The sequence below is a fragment of the Dama dama genome, chromosome 20 (assembly GCF_033118175.1).
Source record: "Dama dama isolate Ldn47 chromosome 20, ASM3311817v1, whole genome shotgun sequence".
Classification (NCBI taxonomy): Eukaryota; Metazoa; Chordata; class Mammalia; order Artiodactyla; family Cervidae; genus Dama; species Dama dama.
In genome coordinates, this window is record NC_083700.1 from 89,756,982 (window position 1) to 89,781,451 (window position 24,470).

Here is a 24,470-nt window from a genome sequence, read left to right on the forward strand (position 1 = left end):
TTCTGGACCCACCAGACCTTCCCAGATAAGAGTCTGGGTCGTGGGCACTTCATGGGGAGCTAAACTGGGGCACCGGAAGGCCTCGGGAGGGGCCGGTGGGGGGTTGGCAGGGGAGCAGATGCCATGGCCCATTTCTGGGCTGGGTGGTGGGCCCTCACGGGCCTGAAGAGCGCCCCTCAGCTGGTCTCTCCTGCAGTTCGAGGGCTGCAGCAAGGCCTTCTCGCGGCTGGAGAATCTCAAGATCCACCTGCGGAGCCACACGGGTGAGAAGCCGTACCTGTGCCAGCACCCAGGCTGTCAGAAGGCCTTCAGCAACTCCAGCGACCGCGCCAAGCACCAGCGTACCCACCTCGACACGGTAGGCCCGGGGGCAGAGGCCGAGGGTGGGGGGTGGAGGACAAGCACTCCGCCCGTATTTGTCTAATGCAGGGCAGCAGCCACCTCCAGGCAGAAACCCTGCCTCCAGCCTTGTGGACATTTTGGGCAGGACAGTTCTTTGCCGGGAGAGGGAAGTCCCATCATTTAGGGTGTTTAGCCACCTTCCTGGCCTCTTTTATTGTTTTAGTTGCTAAGTTGTGTCCCTACGAACTCTTTTGCAATCCTATGAACTACAGCCTGCCAGGCTCCTCTGTCCATGGGATTTCCCAGTCAAGAATACTCGAGTGGGTTGCCATTTCCTTCTCCGGGGGCTCTTCTCCACCCAGGGATCGAACCTGTGGCTTCTGCCGTGTCTCTTGCATTGCAGGCGGATTCTTTACCACTGGGGACGTGATTTTCTGCTTCCCAGTTGTGACAACGAAAAATGTCTTTCAGTGTTGAAAAAACTCCTGGGGAGGAGGAATTAAACTCTCCCCTAGTTGAGAACCACCAGCCCAAGCAGTAGTGCGGGCCCCGCTAAGTGGGGGCGCGGGGCGGGGTTGGGGCGGGGCAGCTCACATCCTGCATCTTCTCCCCGGGCCTGTCAGTCACTCAAAGCCAGTCCTCCCTGCTCTTCCTCGCCCACCCCCACCCTGACCCCTGGCATGGAGACAGGCCAGAGGCTCTCCAGGGCCTTGCATATCTCCTGGGCATGGTGGGTAAGCCGTTGAGGTAAGCAGGGCCCAAGACTCCAGGCCCCTGGATCAGTGACCTGGGCCCCAGATGCCGGTGTGTCCACCTCCTCTCCTGTTTGTGTCAGTGTGATAGATAATCTGTGGTTCCACCACAGCACCGGTCCAAGCATTCTGTGCTATGCATACAGACCTTAGCAGTTAACAGAGCACTTCTACAACATCGTCTCCCACCATCTCTGCCGGTCAGCAGGTCACGAGCCCATTTGACAGATGAGGAAAGTGGGGCTCCGGGCAGTTCCCTACTCAGCCTGAAGGTGGCAGAGTTGACTGGGGCCTCCCCCCAGTCTCACAGCACCTATGTGAGGGGATGCACCAGCCTGGGAGACCCCCGGCCCCTCAGTGCAGCAGAAGACGGGTCCATAGCCAGACTCCACATCTGGACCACTGGCCTGTATCTCTGCTGTTTGTGTGAATGTTTGGGGAACTCTGCCGGTGGGGGACTGGGAGACCTGTGTGGTCGTGCGGCCCAGCTTGTCCAGTACCCCGAACATACAGATGTGGAAACAGAGGCCCAGATGGGCGATTGACCCCTCCAGGGTAAGTCGGAGGCCACAAGGCAACAGAAGTCAGAGCTGGAGGCCCTCTGGGGGTTTTATAGCTGGAAAAACCAAGATCCCCAAAAGATGGGGGAGGTGGATAGCAGACAATAGCAGGGGAGTCATGTTTTGGGGCCCGGCCGGTCCCTGGGCAGAATGTTCTACACATCTCCCCGTCCCCCAAGATCATACACACCCTCCCCCAATTTAATCCTAGTGACAAACCACAAGGTAGGGGCCTGTTCCCATTTTGCAGACAAAGAAACTGAGGCTCAGAGATGAAATCATTGACTGTCATGTGGCTGGAAAGTGGGGGAGCTGGGATGCAACCCAGTCTGTCTGACCGCTAGTTCAGTGCCCCTTGCTGAAGAAGGGGAGAAGCACGGAGGGGATGAGGTAGGAAGGAAGAGCCCTGCCCCCAACCCGAGCCCGACCACTCTTCCCCCCACCCCCACCTCAGGCTTACTGTCTTGGGGTTGGGGACATGGAGTGAAGAGGTATGCTAACAAACCCCTCTGCCTCCATCATCTTCTCATGCCCAGCCCCTGGGGCCCTTGGCACCTATACCAGCTCCGAGAGGTATACGCGGCAGCCCCAGCAACACCAGGCCCCTCTGCACCCCCTCCCCCAGGCCTCCCTCCAGGCATCTCGGGGTCACCTACCCTGACTTACCCCTTCCTCCCCTCTCCTTACTGAATTTCCTGGCCCCAGCCCCAAAGCAACAGGCCTCTGGCCCCCCACTTGTGTGTGAACGGAGCTCCGAGGGCAGGGTCAGGGCAGGCCCAGAATGAGCCCGTGGGGTTATCTCAGTACTGCATCTCCCCAGAAAGTCCTGGTCAAGCCCAGCCCCTGCGCCAGGCCCATGGAGACACTGCAGTGGCTCCCCATGGCTAGGTTGCTTTTCCAGCACCCAAGGCTCAGGCCCATGGGGTCAGCCCCATGCAGGCTGGGCCTTGTTTTCCAGAGGGGACCTAGTCATGTCCCCAGCTCCCCTCTGGCACCAGAGAATGTGGGATTATCTCCACGGGCAGGAAAGCAGTGGAATAGACTGGAGAGAGCCAGCCTGGGTTCTAATCCCAGCCCTCCATCTGTTCCCAGAGATCTGAGAACTGCCACCCAGCCTCTCTGGGCCTCAAACACTCCTACCTTACAGGAGAGGGATGGGGAATCAACTGAGGCGACAGGTGTGGCGGCCAGACACAGGGTCTGCTCAGCAAACTTGAGTCGCTGACCTACCTGTGACTCGCTGACTGCATGCTGCCCAAATCCTGCCACATCCCAGCTACTCCATGTGCAGTTCAAGTCCTGACTGCCACAGACTGTCCTGCCCTGGCCTCGGTTTCCTTACAGGGAAGATGGGGGCAATAGTCACTCCTTTGCCCACTTCCCTGGACCGTTCAGGGCTGCAGAAGAGAGGGGGCACCTTAGCAGAGGGGCATGGGCACTGCACTTCTGCAGGATCTTGGGCAAAGCATCAGCCTCAGTTTCCTCATCTGTAAAGTGGGGGTGCTTTTCATGGGGTGGGTGTGCAGCTGAGAGGAGATCGTAGCCGGCCAGCGCTGAGCACAGTGCCTGCACATTGGAGAGGCTCAGTATGTGAGGGGCTGTCTTATGCACAGGTCGGGAGGGTGCTGTGAGGTGTTCGATGCCCACAGCACGGCCCGGAGTGTCCTGCTATGAACGAGGCCTTGGAGCTGGTGCGGTGACTGCAGGCCTGGGGCTTGGCTGCTGCTTGGGACAGCCAGCCACAGGGTTTCCTGAGGGCTCCTGGGGGAGCTGAGCTGGAGGAATGTTCTACACACGTCAGGCCCTGGAAAAACAAACACAGAGATGGGCCTTGTGCCCTCTTTCCAGGCGAGGGCGCCTGCACACACGGAGCTCTGTTTGTTTGCTTTTTGACAAAAGCCCGTGGATTTGTATCAGCGTCCCCTGGGGACAGGGCCTGGGGCAGAGCAGGGCTCGGCCCTTGAGAGAGAGAGAGAGAGAGAGAGAGTGTGTGTGTGTGTGTGTGTGTGTGTGTGTGTGTTGGGGTGGGAATCAGGACCAAGAAAGAAGGGCCCTGTGGGGTGTGGGTCTGTGTCTGTGTCTCTGGGTGGTTGTGTGGGGGGCAGGTCCGAGGCCTGCCTTCCACCCTCCCACTGTACCTGCCCTTCAGCGAGGCCAGCCCCTCACGGCTCTGTCTCTCTCTTTGCTCTCCTCTGCTTAACCTGGCAACTCTCCGCGGCAGCACCAAGGTATGGCCCTCTGTTTCTGCTCCCCGCCCCCAACCCCATGCTGCCCAGCAGGGCTGGCTTACTGCGAGGTATAGGGGCAGTTCAGTAGGCATGGCTGGTGGGCACGTAGGCATCACCTCCAAACGTCCCCCACCACAGTGTCCCCTGCCAGTGGTTGGAGGCCAGAGGGCCCCGAGAAATCAGAGCTGCTGGATGTGTTCAGAAAGGGAGCCTTAGGAACTTCAAGTCCCGGTGGCAGCTGGAGTCCCTGAGCAAGGTCTCATGGCGGTTTGCTTCTACGGGGAGCTCAGAATTCATTTAGGGCCACAGAGCCCCTGACCTGGGATGAATCAGAAGGGACCCTTCCCGGAAGAAAACTCACCCCTGAACTGACCCCAGCAGCACAGTTGGACAGTGCTACCGGTAGAAACTTGAGAAGTGGCGGTGGGAACCAGACTCAAGGAGAGGTTGGAGAGGAGGTGACGAGAGCTGGGTGTGCCGGCGTGGAAGGAGGGGTGAGGACTCAACCAGGGCTAAAGTCACAAAGGGCCTTCAGCGCCCGGAGATGGGCTGTATCCGAGGGCACCAGGGAGCCATGGGGGGTTAGAAGGTGAGGGCGTGGCCAGGCCTGTGAGAAGGGCCCTGTGGCTGTGAATGAGAGGAGATATTGGAGGTGTAGAGGGCACATTGGGGTCTGGATAGGAACCAGGGGAGGTGGTGGGCACCAACTTGCTCTAGAGGATGAATGAGGCTCCAAGGGAAAGGGATGTGAAGGGCACCGATGCCCAGCCTACCCCGGGCTACACCTGAGACCCAGTACCCTCTGGTCTCCTGTGATTATTGGTTTGAGGACCTGCAATTCTCATAGCCTGGGGACTAGTCTGGGGACTCTGGACCCACTGCAAGGGTTGGTCAGGTGCTCCCAGCCTGGGCCCTGCCTCTCTCCAGCTTGGTCCATGTTTGTGCCCCATTGCCTTGTGCTCTGCCCGACTCCTGTTCTTGCTCTTCCTCCTCCCCCTCTGCAAGGCCACCACCTCACTTTACTCCTTGTTCACTTGCTGCTTCTCTGCAGCTCTGAGCCACAAAGGGTGTACTTTTCTCAGAGCCAGTGTCAGAGCTGGAAGAAGTCTTAGAACTTGGGGGGCCCCATCTTGTAGAGGAGAAAGTGAGAGTCCGAGAGGGGAGGCACCTTACCTGAGGTCCCAGGATGAGGGTAGAATGGAGACACAAACTCCTCCTTCACCACCAGGCCAGGCACCTTCTCCCCACCCGTGGGCAGACCTGAGTCAAGACTCCTTCTGGCTTAGGACACAGGGAGGGATAGGAGGTGAGCCACACAGCAGGACGTAGGGCCTGGCAGGTGGCCCCCCACTCACCCTGCCTCTGCCCTCTGATGTTACAGAAGCCGTACGCCTGCCAGATCCCTGGCTGCTCCAAGCGCTACACAGACCCCAGCTCCCTCCGTAAGCACGTGAAGGCCCATTCGGCCAAAGAGCAGCAGGTGCGTAAGAAGGTAAGAGGGCTCTGTTCCAGGCCCATCTCCACAGACAACCCCTCCCCACCCCACCCGGCCTCCCGTCCAGCATCAAGACAGGTAAAGGTCACACTCCTTGCATGCATCCAGGCTTCCACACCCAAGGGTGTTACTGTCTCTCACCCTCCGTCTGCCTCCCACCAGCCCAAGTGTCAAGATGGTCCATGACTTACAGTGGTTTGGCTTCTGATGGTCCAGCTTATAATTTTTCAACTTTATGATGGTACAATGGTGTTTTCACAAGTTTGGTAGAAACCACACTTTGAAGTCTGATCTTCTCCCAGGCCTGCAATGTGCAGGATCTTCTCTTGTGATGCTGGGCAGTGGCAGCTGCTTGACCACAAGGGTGAACAACTGATACACTCACAGCGATTCTGTTCCCAGACCACCATTCTGCTTTTCACTTCCAGTACGGTATTCTGAAAGTGAGCTCTTCAGAAGTGAGCTATTCTGGAAGTACATTACATGAACAATTTGGCACTTTATTTGAGACAGGCTTTGCCTGAGGTGATTTTGCCCAGCCGTAGGCAAAGTCTGGTTCCCACTGCCACTTCTCAAGGAGAAGGCAGTGGCACCCCACTCCAGTACTCTTGCCTGGAAAATGCCATGGATGGAGGAGCCTGGTAGGCTGCAGTCCATGGGGTCGCTAAGAGTCGGACACGACTGAGCGACTTCACTTTCACTTTTCACTTTTGCACATTGGAGAAGGAAATGGCAACCCACTCCAATGTTTTTGCCTGGAGAATCCCAGGGATGGGGGAGCTTGGTGGGCTGCCATCTATGGGATCACATAGAGTCGGACACGACTGAAGTGACTTAGCAGCAGCAGCAGCAGGCTTATATAAGTGTTCTGAGCACATTTAAGGTAGGGGAGGCTAAACTATGGTATTAGGTAGGTTCAGTTCAGTTCAGTTGCTCAGTCATGTCCAACTCTTTGTGACCCCAAGGACTGCAGCACGCCAGGCCTCCCTGCCCATCACAAACTCCCAGAGCTTACTCAAACTCATGTCCATCGAGCTGGTGATGCCATCCAACCATCTCATCCTCTGTTGTCCTCTTCTCCTCCTGCCTTCAATCTTTCCCAGAATCAGGTTCTTTTCCAGTTCTTTGCATTAGGTGGCCAAAGAATTGGAGCTTCAGCTTCAGGATCAGCCCTTCCAATGAATATTCAGGACTGATTTCCTTTAGGATGGACTGGTTTGATCTCTTTGCAGTTAAAGGGACTCTCAAGAGTCTTCTCCAACCCCACAGTTCAAAAGTACCAATTCTTCGGCACTCAACTTTCTTTATGGTCCAACTCTCACATCCATACATGAGTACTGGAAAAACCATAACTTTGACTAGATGGACCTTTGTCGGCAAAGTCACGTCTCTGCTTTTTAATATGCTCTCTAGGTTGATCATAGCTTTTCTTCCAAGGAGCAAGCATCTTTTAATTTCATGGCTGCAGTCACCATCTGCAGTGATTTTGGAGCCCGAGAAAATAAAGTTTGTCACTGTTTCCATTGTTTCCCCATCTGTTTGCCATGAAGTGATGGGACCAGATGGCTACGATCTTCATTTTTGAATGTTGAGTTTGGGTAGGTTAGGTGTGAAAGTGAAAGTGAAACTGCTCAGTCGTGTCCAACTCTTTGCGACCCCAGGGGCTGTAGCCTACCAGGTTCCACCGTCCATGGGATTTTCCAGGCAAGAATACTGGAGTGGGTTGCCATTTCCTTTTCCAGGGGATCTTCCCGACCCAGGGATTGAACCCAGGTTTCCCGCATTGTAGGCAGACACTTTACCATCTGAGCCACCAGGGAAGTCAGGTTAGGTGTATTAAATGCAATTTTTATTTTTTATATTTTCAGACCTTGATGGGTTTATGAGGCCATAACCTCATTATAAGTTGAGGGAGATCTGTACTTCCTCACTCTCAGCCTGAAGACATTTATCCCCCAACCAGCTCCTCTCTCATCCATTTGCCCACTGACCCCCTTCACCAGGACATTCGTTTATAAACATTTGATGTCAGGCATTCAGGATGCAAAAATAAAACCATGGTCCCCACCTTCAGTGGGGACCCACAATATGGCAAAGACTGCAATAGATGTGTGCAGAAAACAGTCAAAGAACTGGGAAATGGCTTGGCCTGTCGGGGGGGAACTGGAGGGTCACGGAAGAAGTGATACGGGGCTGGGGCTGGGGGCAGTGGTGTGCAGGCTCATGGCTGCTGGCAGCGTGGCCTTGGGCACTTGTCTTAGTGCCTTTGTTCTTCATGTCCTCAGCTGTCAGATGGGGGCATAGAGGACTTGCTTTTAAGGGTTGTCATGAGGATTAAACAAGGAAATCTATGTCAAGGGTTTGTTGACCAATACTTGACCCAAAGTAAAAGTTTTGAACAGAAGTCAGGAGGTGTTGTCATTAAGTCTTAAAGAAGGAGTAAGTGCTGGGCCTGTGAAGATGGGGCCCCAGAGAGTGACTGAAGCTTGAAACACTGTTTGAGGACCAGCCTCACACAGTCCCTGCCTGTCTCTGGGCTGAGCAGTGAGGCATGGGGGAGAGTGACAGGATGGTCCTGCAGAGGTGGCAGGACTGTCCTGAGGATGGGGGGTTCCATCGAGGGGTTGTAGGCAGAGATGGGACACGTCACCCTGAAAGGTGGCACTGGGGGACGTGTAGAGAATGGGTCGAGGTGGTTAGAGGGACATTCGAGACAGGGAGGCCACTGCTGGGGGCAGGAGAGACATGGGGTGTGGGGCTGACCTGAGGCAGGGTGGGAGGGGAGAAAGAGGGACTGGGCTTGGTGACTGCTTGGCTGGGTTGGGGGGACATGGCAGGAGGAGCATGTGTCAGATGTTGGGGGGGGGCGGCGCAGGATGGGTGGATGGTGGTTCCCTTCACCAGGACAGAGAATCTGAGAAAGAAGCAGGCTTGCAGGAGAAAGCAGCAGGTTCTGTTTTGGACAGGAGGCGTGTGAGCCGCTGAGGGACCCAGTGCGGTCGGAGGGACAGAACTGCAACTTGGGCCAGGACCTTACCTGGCTGGGTTTAAGCCACATCTCCCAAGGACCACTGGGGCCACAGGTCCTTGAGTGCCAGGGAGGGTGTGTCGGGGGGAGAGAAACACAAGGCCAATCTTGAGCCATCAGTGTGACAGAGGAGGACAGAGTGGGAAGACCCCGTTAATTTGTTTAGCAGGATTCAGGAGCAGCTCCTGTTCTCCAAGCAGTGTTCTCAGAACTGTGGATACAGTGTAAAGAGGGCAGGAAAAGGCCTAGAGGCTGGAGAAGTAGACTGTTGTATAATCCAGGAGGTAGGGGTATACAGAGATGGGGTGCTAGGAGCAAGCAGACCTTAGTGGCAAAGAAAATGGGAGGGGACAGCTTGGCTCGGGAGCCCCCTGGAAGCTGTAGAGCAGAGGAAGAGCGTGGTCAAAGCATGTGCTGTAAGCTTGCGGTGAACACAGCACAACCACATTCACCCTGAGAAGGGAGGGATGAATCTGGTGCTTCACAGGCTGTATCTCATCTAGGCCTCACTATAATCTTAGGAAGTGGGAGATTCCTCCCCATTTTAGAGATGTGGAAACTGAGGTTCAAAGAGGTAACAAGTCTGCCCAGGGTTGTGTGGTGTGGGAGGGACAGAGCCAGACCCATCTGCTTCCAGGGCACGAGCTCTGTCCACTGCTCTCAGGTTGAGGAGCCTGGGCAGGGACAGGGAATGGCCCGGGCTCCATGCCAGGGAGGCTTCTGTCCTGAGCGGACTGATGCCCAAGGACCAGAATCCTGCCCTGGTTTTCCCAGGCCCCGTGTTTGGCTCGTGCTGAGCCCCTGGGACCTGGGGCCGCAGATCTGCAAACTTCCCAACAATAAGCATCCATTAAAAGCCATCGGGGATGATGTATCTTTCTGGGTAAAGCGACCCTTGTATTATGACAGCTCCTTGGCAGCTCTGCTGCGTTTCAGAGAGAATTAGAAATGCTTTTCTTCCTTAATTCTCCTCTCCCGCTGCTCCTAATCCGATCGACATTGCGGTCTGCAAGAACATGCCTTGGCCCTCTTTTGCCAGAAACTTAATTTACATGGAAAACAGCTGCTGGGTCAGGGAGCCGAGAGCCCTTTGTCAGGCTAGGCATGCCTTCCCCGGCCTGGGTGCTGGCCCGGCTGGCCTGGGAGGGTGGAAAAACCCTCGGGCTGACTCCCAGCTGCTGTGTGACATGCCACAAGGCTCTTGCCTTCTCTGGGTTGGTTTTGTCCCAGTTAAAATGAGGGTCTGGACGAGTCAATCTTCAGGCCTCTAATGGTCAGCTTTGGGATTTCCGTGGGAGAAGGAACCCTTCCCATCCCGGTGCACAACCCCTCATCACTCGAGGACCCCTGTGCCCGTCTGGTCCCAGTTGAAGGTGTGAAGATGTTCTGAGGAGTCAAGCTCAAGTCTATGTTTAGGGATAGCTGAGGACGATTGGCCAAAGACTTGCCAACCCCAGTGTGCTGTTAGCCGACACCCTCAAGGCCAGGTATCGACTCAGTGGGCCCACCGTCACGTGACCGTGAGGGACTCGGCCAGTGGAGTCAGCCAGCCCACGACCCAACACCTTCAACCGTTGTTCACACCTGTCCTCTCGTCACCCCTCTCAGCAGCCTGGCCTGAGGGGTGATTATTGCTGCTTAGTACGGTGGGAAGGGAGAGTCAGAGAGGTGTTTGTCTAGTGTCACACAGGGAGTGAGAAGAAATGGAGCAGGATGGGGGTCCAGGTCTTTTGTCCCCAGCCCTGGACTCTTTCTGCTGCATTATGTGCCAGGAAGGAAGAGAGATGGGAGTGGGGAGGAAGGAGGGAAAGACTCTGACTGCACATTCGCTGTGTCCTACTCCCCCAGTGTCAGTCAGCCCAGTCGTGGCCCAAGAACCTGCCCCACAGACCTCCAGCCTCCTGGGAGGCCCAGCTGCTGCACTTTGGTGCCCTCCTGGCATCTGTGCCAAGGCCATGCCCCCAGCGGGGGCTCCCAGCTAGTGACGGAGCCCGGCAGGCCCTGCAGGGATGTGAGGCCAGACCCCTTCCTGGGAGACTTGGGACCCCACTGACTTCCAGCAGACTTAGGCACCCTGAGGACTCCCTAGTCCCTGGGCTCCCAGTCTAGGAAGCGCCCACCAACTTCCTCTCCCTCCGTTCTTCGTTCTGTCTGGTGGCTTTCCCAGCACGCCCAGCTCTCCCTCACCTATTAAAAAATCGTTGCATGCTCAGCCTCGTCTTAGCATCTGCTTCTCAGCCTTGAACCAGCACCACTCTCATCATGTCCACAATTAGCTCCATTTGACAGCTGAGGAATCTGAGGGGCAGTGAAGGAGGGGTCGTGCCCTGGAGCCACAGTCCTTCCTGCCCTGTCCCCTAGAGTGAGACTTGCTGGGGGGCAGGTGGTCTCATGCTAACCCCCTCTCTCCCTCTGCTCACTCCCCAGCTGCACACGGGCCCTGACGCTGAGGCTGACGTCCTGACCGAGTGTCTGGCCCTGCAGCAGCTCCACACGTCCACACAGCTGGCTGCCAGCGACGGGAAGGGTGGCCGTGCCCTAGGCCAGGAACTGCTCCCAGGTAGGCAAGCGGGGAGGCAGGGCCGGGGGGGAGCCCTTTCTGCAGCCAGCCCTGCAGGCAGATGGCCATGCTCCACGGGCAGCAGGGCTCACGTGGGCACGACCTGCTGGAGGCACCCACTTCTTGGACCTTCATTGCCCTGCAGCTCATCTCCCCAGGCGTATGTTCCTTCATACCCATTCCTCTGTGACTCACCATTGCCTGTGGGATGAAGTCCAGGCTCCTCCCTGGCCTCCTGGGGCTTAGGCATTCCTGGTGGCCTCCTGCCCCAAGCTTGGCACATTGGACGAGGTTCCCTGCACACACCAGCCTCCCTCTTGCCCGGGAACCACTGTACACACCTTGCCAGCCTCCACTCCCTGCACCTTCACTACAACAGGTCCCACACTTTCTTCAGGACCCACCTCAGGGTTCATGCCCGGGCCCCAACTTAAAGTCCCATGTACGCCCCACCATGATTCCTTGCTTCAGAAGAGAAAACCGAAGCTCTGAGAGGATGGGCAGCTTGGCTGTAATTGCTTCCAGCTCATCATAAGATAGGGCCCCCCCAGGGCCCTGGGACCCTGCCACCCATCCATCCAGACGCTTAGAGCCTCCGGTGCAGCTGAGGCAGCCTGTCTGCCCCTCCCAGCAGGGAGCAGGCCACGGGGCAGGTCTCAGGCCCCGGCAGAAATTCCTGGCTTCTTGGGAACCCAGCCCAGCAAAGGGCAGTGTAGCCCATAGATTCCAGCTGACAATTCTTGTGCTCTGCCCCTTTCCCTGCCCCCTGAAGAAACCACAGTATCAGAGCAGAAAGCTTTTCCCATCCTCTGGGATTTCTTGAATTACCCCAACCATTTTAAACATTTTTTATTTTCTAGTTTTTTAAAATTCTTCCCCCTCAGCCTTAAAGTTGCAGCATGTTTAAAACTCTATCAAAGCACTTACCAAATAGCCTTGGGAAAAGAAGGTATTTTCCCTTTCTCTAGGTAGCCTTTCACAGGGTCTGTGCTCAGACAGATCCACAAGGGTGCGGATAACCCAGGAGAATGGGTCCATGGAGGAGGGACCATACCCACCTCCCTCCAACTAGGGGTCCCTTCTGCCATGGCTGCACCTCACAGGGTCAGAGTTGCTAAAATACAGGGACCCTAGTAGAGAAGAGGCCCTAGAGCTGACCCAGTCTAGGGATGAAGGTTTGTGTCTCAAGTGCCAGCTGCCTGGAGCTGGAACTCTGTATTGAGAAGGCTTCTGAGGCTTAGCAGGAAAGAGGGCTGGGACTGGTTAACAATGGTTGCCCTGGGACAGAGGGGCAGAAGTCCTATAGGTGCATCGTTTTTACCACGGGAGGACTCAGGTCTGGGCAGGAAAAGGACTGGCATAAGGTCATCCAGGAAGGTCAGCAACAGATCCCATTTGGAAGCCTGTTCTCCCAGGTACCAGCCCAAGGCTTGTCTCAGGGAGGGCAGTCAGGACCAGCAACATCTCTTGAGCACCTTCTCAGGCTGGTCACTTTACAACATCGTCTCATCCAGTCCCCAATGAGCCCATGCTGCAGATGAGAAGCAGAGTCACTGAGGCAGCATTGTGGATGGGAGGGGCAGTGGGGTAGCACCAAGCCTGCCCAGGCCTGCTCTAGCAGTGGGTCAGCAGCGTCTCCGCTGCTTGAGCCTGAGTTCCCCAATGCCCCCCTCCCCGCCCAGAAATCTGCTGTGACAACAAATGTGATTGTGGATATGATTATGTATATAAAACCAATGTGATGGAGAATTTTATCATTATTATTGTTGCTCACGGTGAAGGAGAAGAGTAGCTGTTTACTCATCCATCTCATGATATGCAAAAGCCATCATTTATTGAATATGTGCCAGGAGCTGTTCTAGGGAATGCACATGTGTGTGTTAACTAACATAATCCTCACGTCAGCCTCATAAAGTACGTACTAGCATGCACTTTCTCTTCCAGACAAGGAAACTGAAGCCTTGTGAGCTTAAGTAACTTTTTGCTGAGGTTCCACAGCTAGTAAATGGCAGAGGCCGATTTGAACCCAGGCCATTTGGCTGCAGGCCATGCCCTTAACATGCTGTCTGCTGCCTATGCCATATGTGGGGTATGTGTGTGTGTGTGTGTGTGTGTGTGTGTGTGTGTGTGTGTGTGCGTGCATGCGCGCGCGTGCACTCCCACGCGCTCAGTCGTGTCTGACTCTTTGCGACCCCACACACTGTAACCCGCCAGGTTCCTCTGCTCCACCCTGCCATACTGAGCACCTATTGTGTTCCAGACTCTGTGCGGGTCCCTGTCCTTGAGCTACTTCCAGCACAGCGGGGAAAAAAGGGCCAGCCAGCCAAGCCCAGGAGTCCTGGGTCCCCCAGGGGCATCAGGTTCTCCTGCAGACCCCACAGCGGATGCCTCAGGCACAGTTGGGAACAGATGTTAGGGCCAGAGGTTAAGCGCTCATGGCTGATGATTGATGATGCTGACTTACAGCCTGAAGTGGTGTGTTCTGGGGAGAGAACGAACGGGCCGGCCCCATGGTATCCCCACCCCTGCTGCTCCTTACGATAACGGTGGTTCCTTCCTTCCTGCCCACTGTCTGTCCACATGTTCAACGTGCCTGGTTCACACACTCAGTCGCCCACTGTATATTTGCCCTCAGGGGGCTGGACAGGGAGGCTGCCCTGGACCGGGACCAGCCCGGACCGGGGCCGGGCAAAGGCAGGGGAAAGTGTGGACAGAAGAGTCCAGAACAGAGGGGTGAGGTTAGGGAGGGGTTGGTGAGAGCGGCCTCCAATCTTCACTGCCTGACTGTGTGAAGCTCCCCCGAGCTTGCCTCTCATCAGGAAGGACCAGCTCTCCTCACAGGAAACCCTCAGGAATTTACCTGGCAGGCCTCCTTCAAGCCGCCCCAGGTAACGAGATGGGCAGTGAGGACGTGAGAAGCATGAGGTCAGCACGGCTGAGGGAAAGGGAGCAGGATTTATCAGGATTCTAGGCCTTCCCAACTGTCAGGCCCCCAAATTGGTTCAAGATGGCAGGCGAGGAGGTGCTGCAGAGAGTGGTGAGTGGAACAAGTCATGAGCAGCGCTGAGCCAGGCCCCGTCCGCAGAAGCCCCCCTCCTGTGCCTTCCTGACCAAGCTGGGAGGGATGTGTGGCTGAGGGAGGAGGCAGATGGATGGGTGGGTGGTGGTGTCTGTGGGAGCAGAGATGCCCGAGACGGGGGCAGGAGGGACTGGGGCTGAGAGGCAGAGGGCCCCCGAGAGCCCATTCAGAGCCTGGGTCTCACAGCCTGGCAGTGGAGCCTGCACCCGAGGCCCCTAGCCTGACGGGCCAGCGCCTGAGCCAGAGCCTCGCTTTAAATGAACTTTCTCTTGGTATCATTTGGGAGGACTGATTAGCTGCCCATTGCATGACTTTTGGCAAATTACTGAAGTTCTTAAGACTTAGTTTCTTCATCTTAAAATGAGATCATGTTATCTCCCCAATTGACAGTTGTTGAGATGCTTAAACTTGATAGTGTGGGAAAAGACCTTGACGTGTAGTATATTCTTAATGAATTGTTGTCAATAATAACACATTTATTGTAAGAGTAGAATTTCACCTAATATAACCCCTCCATTGAATGTCTATTGCTCTAACTCTAGGCCAGGGTTGCAAACTGTTTTTGGTCTACAAACTGTGCGGTGCCATAGTCCCCACCACTTTCTATCATTATCCCCTGCCAGTTCACTTATTCTGCTCCCTGCTGTGCCACCTAAGGCACTGAGCTTGCAATCCCTGCCCTTGTCCTGCTCAGTTCCTGGTAATGGTTCCCTGAATCGCAGGCCTGGGATGGGCTAGCCTTGGAACCCCAACCAAGGGGTTGAGAAAGGAAAAGTTCCTCCTTGACCCCAGCCATGAAAAGAGTGTGGTCTGTTTTCCAGTGGTCCTCGTGCGGTGCTAAGAGCATTGAGGGTGGATCCAGGATGACCAGAGTGACACTAAGAATGTAACAGCTGAATACCTGATGCAGCCTCAGTGCAGCTCAGGACCCGGTCCGCAGGTCTACAGAGTCCTCCCGGGGCATCAACTTGATGAATTGATTTCTGGGAAAGTTATGTCAATTTCTATGAAAATCGGTAAATGTGGCAGATTAAAGAGGGGGTACAAAATTGGCCCCATTTTTTTCAGATAAAATAGGGAACATCAAAAATTGCAACCCTTGCTGTGACCTCCTCAGGCTCCAGTCCCAGAGGAAGGACTCGTTCTCCTCTCTTAATTCAGGTTCCTTGTGAAGGTCTTTGGGAAGCGTCGGCCTTGGTCACTACTCTCAGGCTCTCAGTGGGGTCCCTGGAGCAACATGTGACTGACATGTGTCAGTCATGACACATGTTGACCCGCCCCTTCCCTGAGCAAGATGTGTCCCCCATTTGATTCATTAGCCAACCTGCCTTCTTAACAAGGGAAAGACCCTTGGGAGTAAAAGGTGATAAAAGGTGGCCCCACTTGCAGGCATCTTCCAGAGGTTTAGAATCTGAGACTCGAGCACGGCTGACACCTGTGCTCAGTTGAGACCCTTGTACAGTGTACACCCTACACAACAGTCTGTGGCATCCCTTTTCTCAGGCTGACCTGCCATCCAGCCAGCACAGCCATCCTGTCCCTGGAACCCCTCACGGCAGACACCCAGGCCCTCCTCGCACACCTCTGTGGACGGGCAGTTCATTTTCTCCAAGGGCAGCCTGTGACTTTACCGCAAATCTGCCTGAGCTCCAGTCTGCTTCTCTCAAGCTTCCTTTCATCCCAGGGTCTCTGTCTACTGGGGCTCCATGGAGCAAGCCCCTTCTTTCCCAGAACAGCTCCAGAGATTTGAGGCGGCTTACTCCATTCAAATCTGCCTCTGCCCCAGTAAATACACACACACACACACACACACACACACACACACACACACACACACACACACACACACACACACACACTCTCTCTCTCTCTCTCTCTCTCTCTTTCACAGGGTCCAACCACCCCACACCTCTGACAGCCCCATGTCAGCCCACCTCTATGCTCAGCATGGACCTCAGCGCTGCACACAACCCTTCAGCTACAGCATGAACAGAGCACAGTGGGGCCATTATCTCCCCTGTCTGTGCTCCTAACCATCTAGGAATACAACTTTGCTGGTTTCGCTTCTTGTCTTTCTCCATAAGCAGGCACACAGTTCCTGGGGTGACCACAGCTGTCTCTAGGGAGCAGCCGAAGTCCAGTGATAATTGTTTGCTTCCCTACAGGCATGTATCCTGGCTCCATCACCCCCCATAATGGGCTGGCAGCAAGCATCCTGCCCTCTATGCATGATGTCCCTTCCAGGCACCACCCACTGGACGCCACCACCAGTTCCCACCACCATCTGTCCCCTCTGCCCACGGCTGAGAGCTCCCGGGATGGGTATGTATAGCAAGCCAGTCCTCCTCCTCTGGGACAGCAGATGGGCACCTGCACGGGCGGCAGGTGAGGGCAGGCATCCCGCACACTAAATGGTTGTTACTGATAATGAAAGTAGCCAGCATTTATGCAGCACCTACTGTGTACTGTGCTCTGTACCAAATACTCACTGGGCACAATTTCCTCCTTGCCTCACAGGCATCCTACCAGGTGGATTATATTATCACGGGGCTTCCTGGCGCCTCACCTCGTGCGCCGTCCCCTCCCCAGTGGGAGCGGCCCCAGGAAGGTGCTGCGTCCCCCCACCCCTGACCCTGACCCAGACCCTCTGGGCTGGGCTGCTGCACCCAGGCCTCTTGGGAGCCTCACCCTGACTTCTCTTTGGCTTGTACTGTGTGTTTGGTGAGCCGATTATTTGCCCCCACCACCCACTCCGTAGATGCCCACCTAGGCCTCGTCCCCACTTCTGGCCCTGCAGCCATGACCACTGGCCGGGGCTGTCCAGAAGGCTTTACTGCAGGACCCCTTCAGGAAGGGGGCCTTTTCCTCCATTCAGTGTGGTTCCCGTTGTGGTCACTTAATTGTCTAGAAGTGAAGAATGTGTTAATTGTTGGCCCCTAATACTTGGGAAATCTTTTCCTTGCAAATGAGTAGAGGGAAGCCCTTCCCCCTACCCTTCTTGCTACTTTTGCTCATCACCAGCAGGACTTGAGCAAACTTGTCCCCCAAAGCCTGATCCCACCACCTTCCTCCTCCCCTGTCCTTCCTTCTCAAGGTCGAAGCCTTGGCATTGGCCTTGGCCTGCTTGTGCCTGGGGCCGCTGGCCTGAGTTCATTACCCAGTTTGTTGTCCAGGGCTCCTCCTGCTACTCACTCACCTGTTTCTCTCAGTGTCCAGTTACTGATCCCCTGGTATGGGGCCACTGATTCCCCCAGCCCTGGTGAAGCTCCCTGTGATAGACCTACAGGGATTTCCCACACTTGGCAGGTAGCCCTCTGGGAAGAAAGAAGAGGCTATGGAAAGCCAGAGAAGAACCCAGTGCAGTGGGGGAATATATCAGGGAGGGCTTCCTGGAGGTGATGCTAAGCGGGGCCTCCAAGGTTAAGTAGGAGTGGAGAGGTTGGGAGGAAGGGCAGGTGTGGTGAGAGAGCTTAGTGTGTTCTGGGAAGCCTGGACCTTCATGTGGGGTGACAAGGTCAGGAGAGAGGTCACCAGGGCCAGATCACGAGGCCTGTGACAGGACTTGCCTGCAAGGTGTTGAGCAGTGAGCAAGTCAGGTTTGGGGATGAGAAGACACAGCTTGCAGTGTGGGGCTGGGCTGCAGTGTCCACAGTGAGTGAATGGCAGCCCAAGCCAGCACCGGTGGGAAGGAGGAGGGAACCCCAGCAGGCGAGAGTCCCATGGAGTGAGCAGGACTTGAGGACAGTCTGGCCGGGTTGGGAGAGGAGAGCTTGTCAGAGGTGAACTCATGGGCATGCAGGGTGTGCCCTAGATGTTCACAGAACAGGGAAGTCTGGCTATGTATGCCAGAGAGCCACAAAGAGGCAGCCTGATGGAGCACCAAGGGGAACCCAAAAAATCAAGTCTTCCTGGAGCCTAGTTTCCTCTTCTGTAAAATGGGCATTAAAATACCCTTCTCTGCGAAAGTGGTGAGGATCAGGTACACAAGCCTGATATTGTATGTGTCAGCCGGTATAGGCTCCATGGACACTAGCCTCCTGTCCCTCACTCACCCACCCACCCACCAGATCAGGCCACCTGCTCACCCACAGCCAGCCCCCAAACATCTCCAACCAAAGACAAATAAACCACAGAGGCCTTTCCCCACTCGGGCCTGTGCACTCTGCTCCGCCTCATTCATCACCTGCCTGCTGCCTGCGTAAGTGCCCATCAAGAATTCCTGCAGTGAGAGGCAGAGTGATGACAAGACTGAGACGGGACCCCCAGCCCGCCCGGCCACCCGCGCCTGCGGGAGCGACAGGCAAGCCATCCCCACCAGCCAGGCACCCAGGCTCCCCCGGGGCTGCCTGAGAGAAGGGCCCTCATGCCTGACACCAGGACCAGGCCCAGCTTGAATGGGTTTCTTTTTTCAGTCCCTGAGAAGAGGCGAGGAAGGGGGGAAAGCCTTCAGCCTCCCTTTCCTGCCAAAATCAACAAGGAAGGCCACTCGTGGCTCCCTGGCGGTTTGCTGGGACGTTAAATAGCTTGACAGAATTATCTGATTCACTCAAAAATATGCTAAGAGGGCCTGACTTCATGACCAAATTTATTTACCCTGGCTCAGAGAAGACGCCCAATAGGGTGGTTTTTTTTTTTTTTCCTCCCCGGCCATGTACGAGGTATGAAGCCCTCGTCTGCCAGGCCAGCGAGGTTTTTATTAATTTTTATAGGTTCCAATTGAAGCAAAAATATTTGATTTAGGGATCATTTGCATGACTCAGAAGAGGCGCTCCAGACGATCTTTTTCCTTTAGAGTTCAGGTAGAGCGGTAGAACCTCAGCCTCCCCGTCCACTTCGGAGAGAGTCGTGTTCTGTTTAATTCACTGGCTGTGAAGGTGGCAAATGTGAATTTATGGCAGGTTTGAGACAGGAAAAACAAACTTTGAAAATGCATGTTTTTTCCCCTTCAGATCTGGTTCTCCTTAAGTCTGCAGTGCTGTTAATCTCTGGATTTTGTAGTTGAGTGATTCAGAAACCCATTTGTTAGTATTTATCAGCTGTTTGCTGTGTGCCAGGCCTGGTGCTGAGCAGGGAGTGACTGAGAAGACCAGGCCTGGCCCTCCCCACAGGGTCTCTCCCAATAGAGAGGATGGACAGGAAGTAGGGGAAGAGCTGGGGTGTGGGTGCCAGGATGGGGTTGGTATAAGACAGGAGGGTACCAAGCAGCAGGCTGGAGGGAGGAGGAGCCACACTTCCAGCCACGCCTGGGCTCAGCCTCAGCCCAGAGAACTGGTTTTGAGGACACATGGCTTGTAAACCGCCCTCCACAGTTTCTAGAGCACAGTTGTAGACCCACTTGATGACCCTGTGAGAACAGGCTTAGAAATATTAATGATGGTGATAATGACGGTTAACTCATGGAGCCTTGAAGAGGATCATTTCATTAACTTCAGGAGGCTGGCCTGTACCTCCAGTGTCTCCGATCCTGGCCTGGGGACCAGGGTCCCAGTGCGGAAGCCCTCTTCTGCTGTCTTCAGCACACTCACAGGGGTGCGTGTCCCTGACACTGGAATGATGACAATGTGGTGTCATCACAGGGGCAGGGACAGCAGGAGGCCCACGTTAGAGCAGATGGGGACCCTGCAGAGCTACAGATGTTAAGACCACCAGCCTCTCCCCAGATCTCCTTTCTCCGTTTCAAGAAAGACACTGGTCTGTCATGCTTCCTTGAGTCTTAGAGGGTGGGCAGGGATAGCATGGCTAGCCTGGAGAGGTTACATGGAGCTATGACAGTGAGTATATGGGGTATTCTAACATGAATGGTCCAACATAGCCATTAATGCAAAGAAGAAAATAAAGACTCTGAACCTCTACACTCTCTGTCTTTCTGCAGTCATTGCACATAAATAGTTCAGAGGCTGTGAGCCTTCAGCCCAGTCCCCCTGACCCCAGAGTCATTGTGGTTCGCGTGAGCAGACCTCCAGGGCTCAGAAAGATGGCACAAGGAAGGGACCTGGTGTCCAGTGATGTGCAGCCTGGTTAGACATCCTGCCAGGGCTCAGCTAGGTTCAGGGCCAACAACTGTTAGCCACTGTGGTCTTATTTCAGAATGTGAGCTTCCTTCAGGCTTTGTACAAGTGGAGGTGGTGAGTCCCCCATAATAGGATGTATGCAAGTGGAGGAGAGATGGCGAGAGATGTAGACAGAAAATCCCTAAAAGTACACCATGTAGGAGACTAAAGCCCAACTTGGACAACAGGCCTAACTGCCAGTTTTCCTTCCCTTCATCTTGATGATAATGCTGATGATTCATGGAGTGGCTAAGAATGTTTCTGACATCATACAGGCTGCTGTGTCTACATTGTTTTATTTAATTTTACCCTCACAGAACCCACGAGATCAGTGCTGTGTGTCTGGGACTAACTTGGACAACCTCTATGAACCTTGGCTGTCTCTCTTCTCTCCAGGTTGGGACCTGGCCTCCTCTCACCCATGGTCAGTCCACTGAAGGGGCTTGGGCCACCCCCATTGCCACCATCCTCCCAGAGCCATTCTCCGGGGGGCCAGCCCTTTCCCACGCTCCCCAGCAAGCCACCCTACCCGCCCTTCCAGAGCCCTCCACCCCAGCCTCTGCCCAGCCCTCAAGGTAAGCTCTGGCCGGGATGGAGTGGGCCCTTTGCAGATATACCCAGTGACTCCCGCTCAGGCTACATGAGAGGAAGGAGACACTGGCTCTCGGGGTGGCAGTCAGGTACCTGGAATGATGGCTGCCACTGAGGGCCACACTGGGAGAAGGCGAGCGACAGGTGACCCGATGTGCCTCACCGGGGGTCTCTTCCAGGAGGAAATTTGTCATGAGGGGTGAGAAAGAGTTTGTCCCATCCACCAGGCATCAAAGGGAACATCATGGGGAGCAGTGGCTGGAGGTGGGGATGGCTGGCTCTTTGGAGGAGCTGTGAGCGATGGGGTATCTTAGAGCAGAAAGGCATGGAGGACCCCGAGTCCCTGCCCTCCAAGCACTGTTGGCAGATGCAGCCATGTGACAGCACTTTGCCCAGCTCTCTCCAGGGTAGGACCAACGGTACCTCCTCTGGCCTGGGGCTCTTTCCTCCCATTCGCACCCACCAGGCCCACAGGACAGTGTGGGAGGCTGAGCAGCACAGCGGGGACGGGGACGGTCCCCTCCTCCCTCTCTGGGCGTCTTCCCTCTGAATGCAGCCCCTGCCGCCTCCCCCTGCAGGCTACCAGGGCAGCTTCCACTCCATCCAGAATTGCTTCCCCTATGGTGACTGCTACCGGTCGGCCGAGCAGGCAGCCAGTGGGGACGGACTGGCGGGGGAGGCCCATGGTTTCAACCCCCTGCGGCCCAACGGCTATCATGGCCTTAGTGCACCTTTACCTGCCCCAGGTAAGCCTGTCCTGCGTGCTTCCTTCCCATTCTTGTGCTCTGTGCTTTGTGCATGTTGGGATGGAGAACCCAGTGAGAGGGGAGGGCTGCACACAGCCCAGGTGGAATCAGGCCCAGACCACAGGGCCTGGTTGGAGTAAGAGCATCAGAAGCGGGGTCCAGAAATTCCCAGATCAGTCGCAGGGCTCAGAGCTAGCTGGAAGCTACAAGGACTGGGCAGGATGGGGGCACCAGACAAAGGAGAGACTGGTACCCTGTCCCAAGGCCCTTTGGGCAGCTGTGGGCGTGTAGTAGGGGGTGGGGGGATGAGCACCAAGGCACAGCTGAGCACACACAAACCTGTGGGTCATCTGCATGTGAGCCTGTGTGTCCCTGCTCACACACACATGCTCCCAGGTCTGCACATGTCTTCTTTCTGCACGTGTTTGTGGGACAAGTCTGTGTGGGCACGGGTATGCATGTGCATGTAAGGTCAGCACAGGGGCTTCCTGGCAGTGTGAGCCCGCTGTGGGTGTAAGGACCTCCCTGGCATGTGTGCTCCACATCGCGTTTGTGCTGACGTTCACGCCCTGTCTGTGCACACGTGTCCTCCTCCTGTGATCCCTCCTTTGTGTGTGTGCACACGTGTGTGTGCATGGTTGTGTATTAGCAAGTTTGGGCCATTTTGTATGAAGGTACTTGTGTGCACGTATATGGCTGTGTGTTCAAGTACAGTATACTCTGTGAGTGGACACATGTCACACATGTACACCTGATATGTACCTGCTCAAAGGTGTACTGGGGGTGGGCGGGAGGTGGGGAACACCGAGGGGTGTGTTCTGTTTGCTCACACGTGGTTGGTGCAAGTTCTCCAGCCTGGACCCTGTCCCCCACATCCACAGGCTACGAGGCCCTGACCGAGGCCCCGTGTCCCCCCACGCTGCCACCGCAGTCATCTGAGGACGTCGTGTCCAGCGGCCCCGAGGACTGCGGCTTCTTCCCTAATGGGGCTTTTGACCACTGCCTGAGTCACATCCCCTCCATCTACACAGACACCTGAATGCCACCCACACCTGTCGGCCCTCCACCGCCGATGCTACCCCGCCCACCGGCCGGCTGTTCCCACCTTCAGGGCACCCAGCCGGAGCAGCCAGGCCACTGCTCCCCAGAACGCAGCCGGGTCTGGCCACGAGTGAGCCTCTAAGCCCCAGCCAGGCGCTCAGAGGTGCCCGTCAGGATCCGTGACCTGTGACATCCCTTGACTGTGTCTTCCTCTCGTCTCCCCAATGGTTTTGAAATCACAGACCTCGTGTATATAAATTGTACAGAACTTGTTTTCCATGCCCCTGCCAGTTTTATATTTTTGGTTTTACAAGAAAAACATTAAAAACTGGAAACGAGACTTGGGGGCTGCTTTGTGATTCAGCCTAGAGGCTGAGACCAGGAGAGCGGTGGAGGAGGGCGTAACGGGGCAGGGGTGCAGAGCCCAGCTTGGTCCCTGGCTTCTGTCGGTGGGAACCCTGTCACATGGTCCCGCCACGTGCTGTGGGCCTTACAGACACCAGCACTGGTCCCAGGATATCAATGAAAGGCAAAAGCTCATGCCCGCTGGCAGGCAAGCAGACCAAGGCTGGGACTGAAATTGGAATTCCAACATGACCCAGACCTTTGCTCTCTGCACTGACTCCTCGGTTGGTGGAAAAACATGCTTCACTCCTGAAGCTGGCTTTGGGTAAACAGGCGAGGCCTTCCAGGGACAGAGCCCAGACAGCCTCGGCAGGCAAGGGGCAGAGAGGCAGGGCCCCTGAAGATGGAAGTGCAGAGAACCTCCTTTGTACATAGGGCCCCACACACCCCGAGTAGCTCAGGAGGATGGGGAGAGGAGGCCAGCTCTGAGGGCACCAAGGCTCCCTTCCCACAAGGCCGCCACCCTCCCCTGCCTCCCTCCCTCCCCACAGCCCAGGCCTGTGCAGGTGTCTGAACAGCGTCCTGTGTCTCACCTTGTCACCCTGAAGGTCACCTGGTTAAAAAAAAATCCTCAAGGAAAATTCTTGCCATGTCACTGCTGAAGTGAATTGAAGCAAAGGAGGTCATGTTTACTGAGCACCTACTGTGGGCAGGGCTCTCCTCCACCCCACACCACCCCTGCTCGGGGAAATAGCCCTGTGGAGGGTCTTTCTATCCCAGTTTAGGTGAGAGGAGCAGCTGGGATCTAAACCCAAGTCAAAAGGATGCCATCCTTTTGTACTGCATGGTCAGTTTAGGCAAAGCAAGATGCAAAGATCCAGTCAACCTCTTCTTAAGAAGAGAGGTAACTAGGATTCAGAGGGGCCACCCAACCAAGTGGGGTGGAACCCGCGATGCATGGCCGATCCCGCCCCATAATCTATGGGGGCTTGTGAAGGCTGCTGTGTGCCGGCTTGTGGGCTTCCTGGGTCAGCTCATTCACACCAGATGGACGCTCTGCCTGCCCTTGTCTAGGGCTGACCTATCTTGGGCTCCCTTGCCGCTGGCTCCTGGCTGTCTACAGCCCATGAGGAGCCCAGCATGGCAGGGAGAGGGAGGAGGTGCCCCTGGAGACCCGTGTCTTCTGTGAAGGTCAAGGGCCTTCTCACATGGCCCACATTCTCCACTTCAGTCAGGGGCTGGCGCTGGAATCACTCCCACTCTTAGGAAAGTCAGGACACCGCACTGTCCTGACTTGTTAGCCTGACACCCAGCTCACAGCCTGTGTGTCATCCCTGCATTGAACCCTCCTCGGCTGCCCCAGACGGCAAGGGCCATGTGTTTCCTGCCACAGCCAGGCTGACAGTTCCTCCCATTTTACAGATGCAGAGACTGAGGGACGGTGAAGTCAAGTCACCTGTCCTCACAGTACAGCCAGGAGATGTTGAGCTGAGATCCAGACCCAGGCCTCAGGCCCCAGAGCACATGCTCTCACCTCTCTGACCCCTCGAAGACTCGGGGTGACCTAGCCCCCACCTCCTCTCCTGGCCCCAGCCTCCCAGAGGGCAGGCCAGTCCAAGCCCCTCGCAGGGAGCAATGGGCCCGATGTCACTC

At 55.7% G+C, this 24,470-nt stretch overlaps 1 protein-coding gene across 2 annotated transcripts in view; it reads left to right on the top strand.

Moving 5' to 3' along the window:
• Positions 1 to 22,796, top strand: part of GLIS1 (GLIS family zinc finger 1) — a 239,751-nt gene extending 216,955 nt beyond the window's left edge. For both annotated transcript variants that reach the window (XM_061120031.1, XM_061120032.1), the window contains 7 exons: positions 197 to 358; positions 5,264 to 5,374; positions 10,833 to 10,965; positions 16,210 to 16,366; positions 20,491 to 20,669; positions 21,264 to 21,431; positions 22,313 to 22,796. In XM_061120031.1, coding sequence (XP_060976014.1) covers positions 197 to 358; positions 5,264 to 5,374; positions 10,833 to 10,965; positions 16,210 to 16,366; positions 20,491 to 20,669; positions 21,264 to 21,431; positions 22,313 to 22,470 — 1,068 coding nt within the window. In that variant the 3' untranslated portion in view covers positions 22,471 to 22,796. The remainder of the gene's footprint in view (positions 1 to 196; positions 359 to 5,263; positions 5,375 to 10,832; positions 10,966 to 16,209; positions 16,367 to 20,490; positions 20,670 to 21,263; positions 21,432 to 22,312) is intronic.
• Positions 22,797 to 24,470: the final 1,674 nt, after the last annotated feature.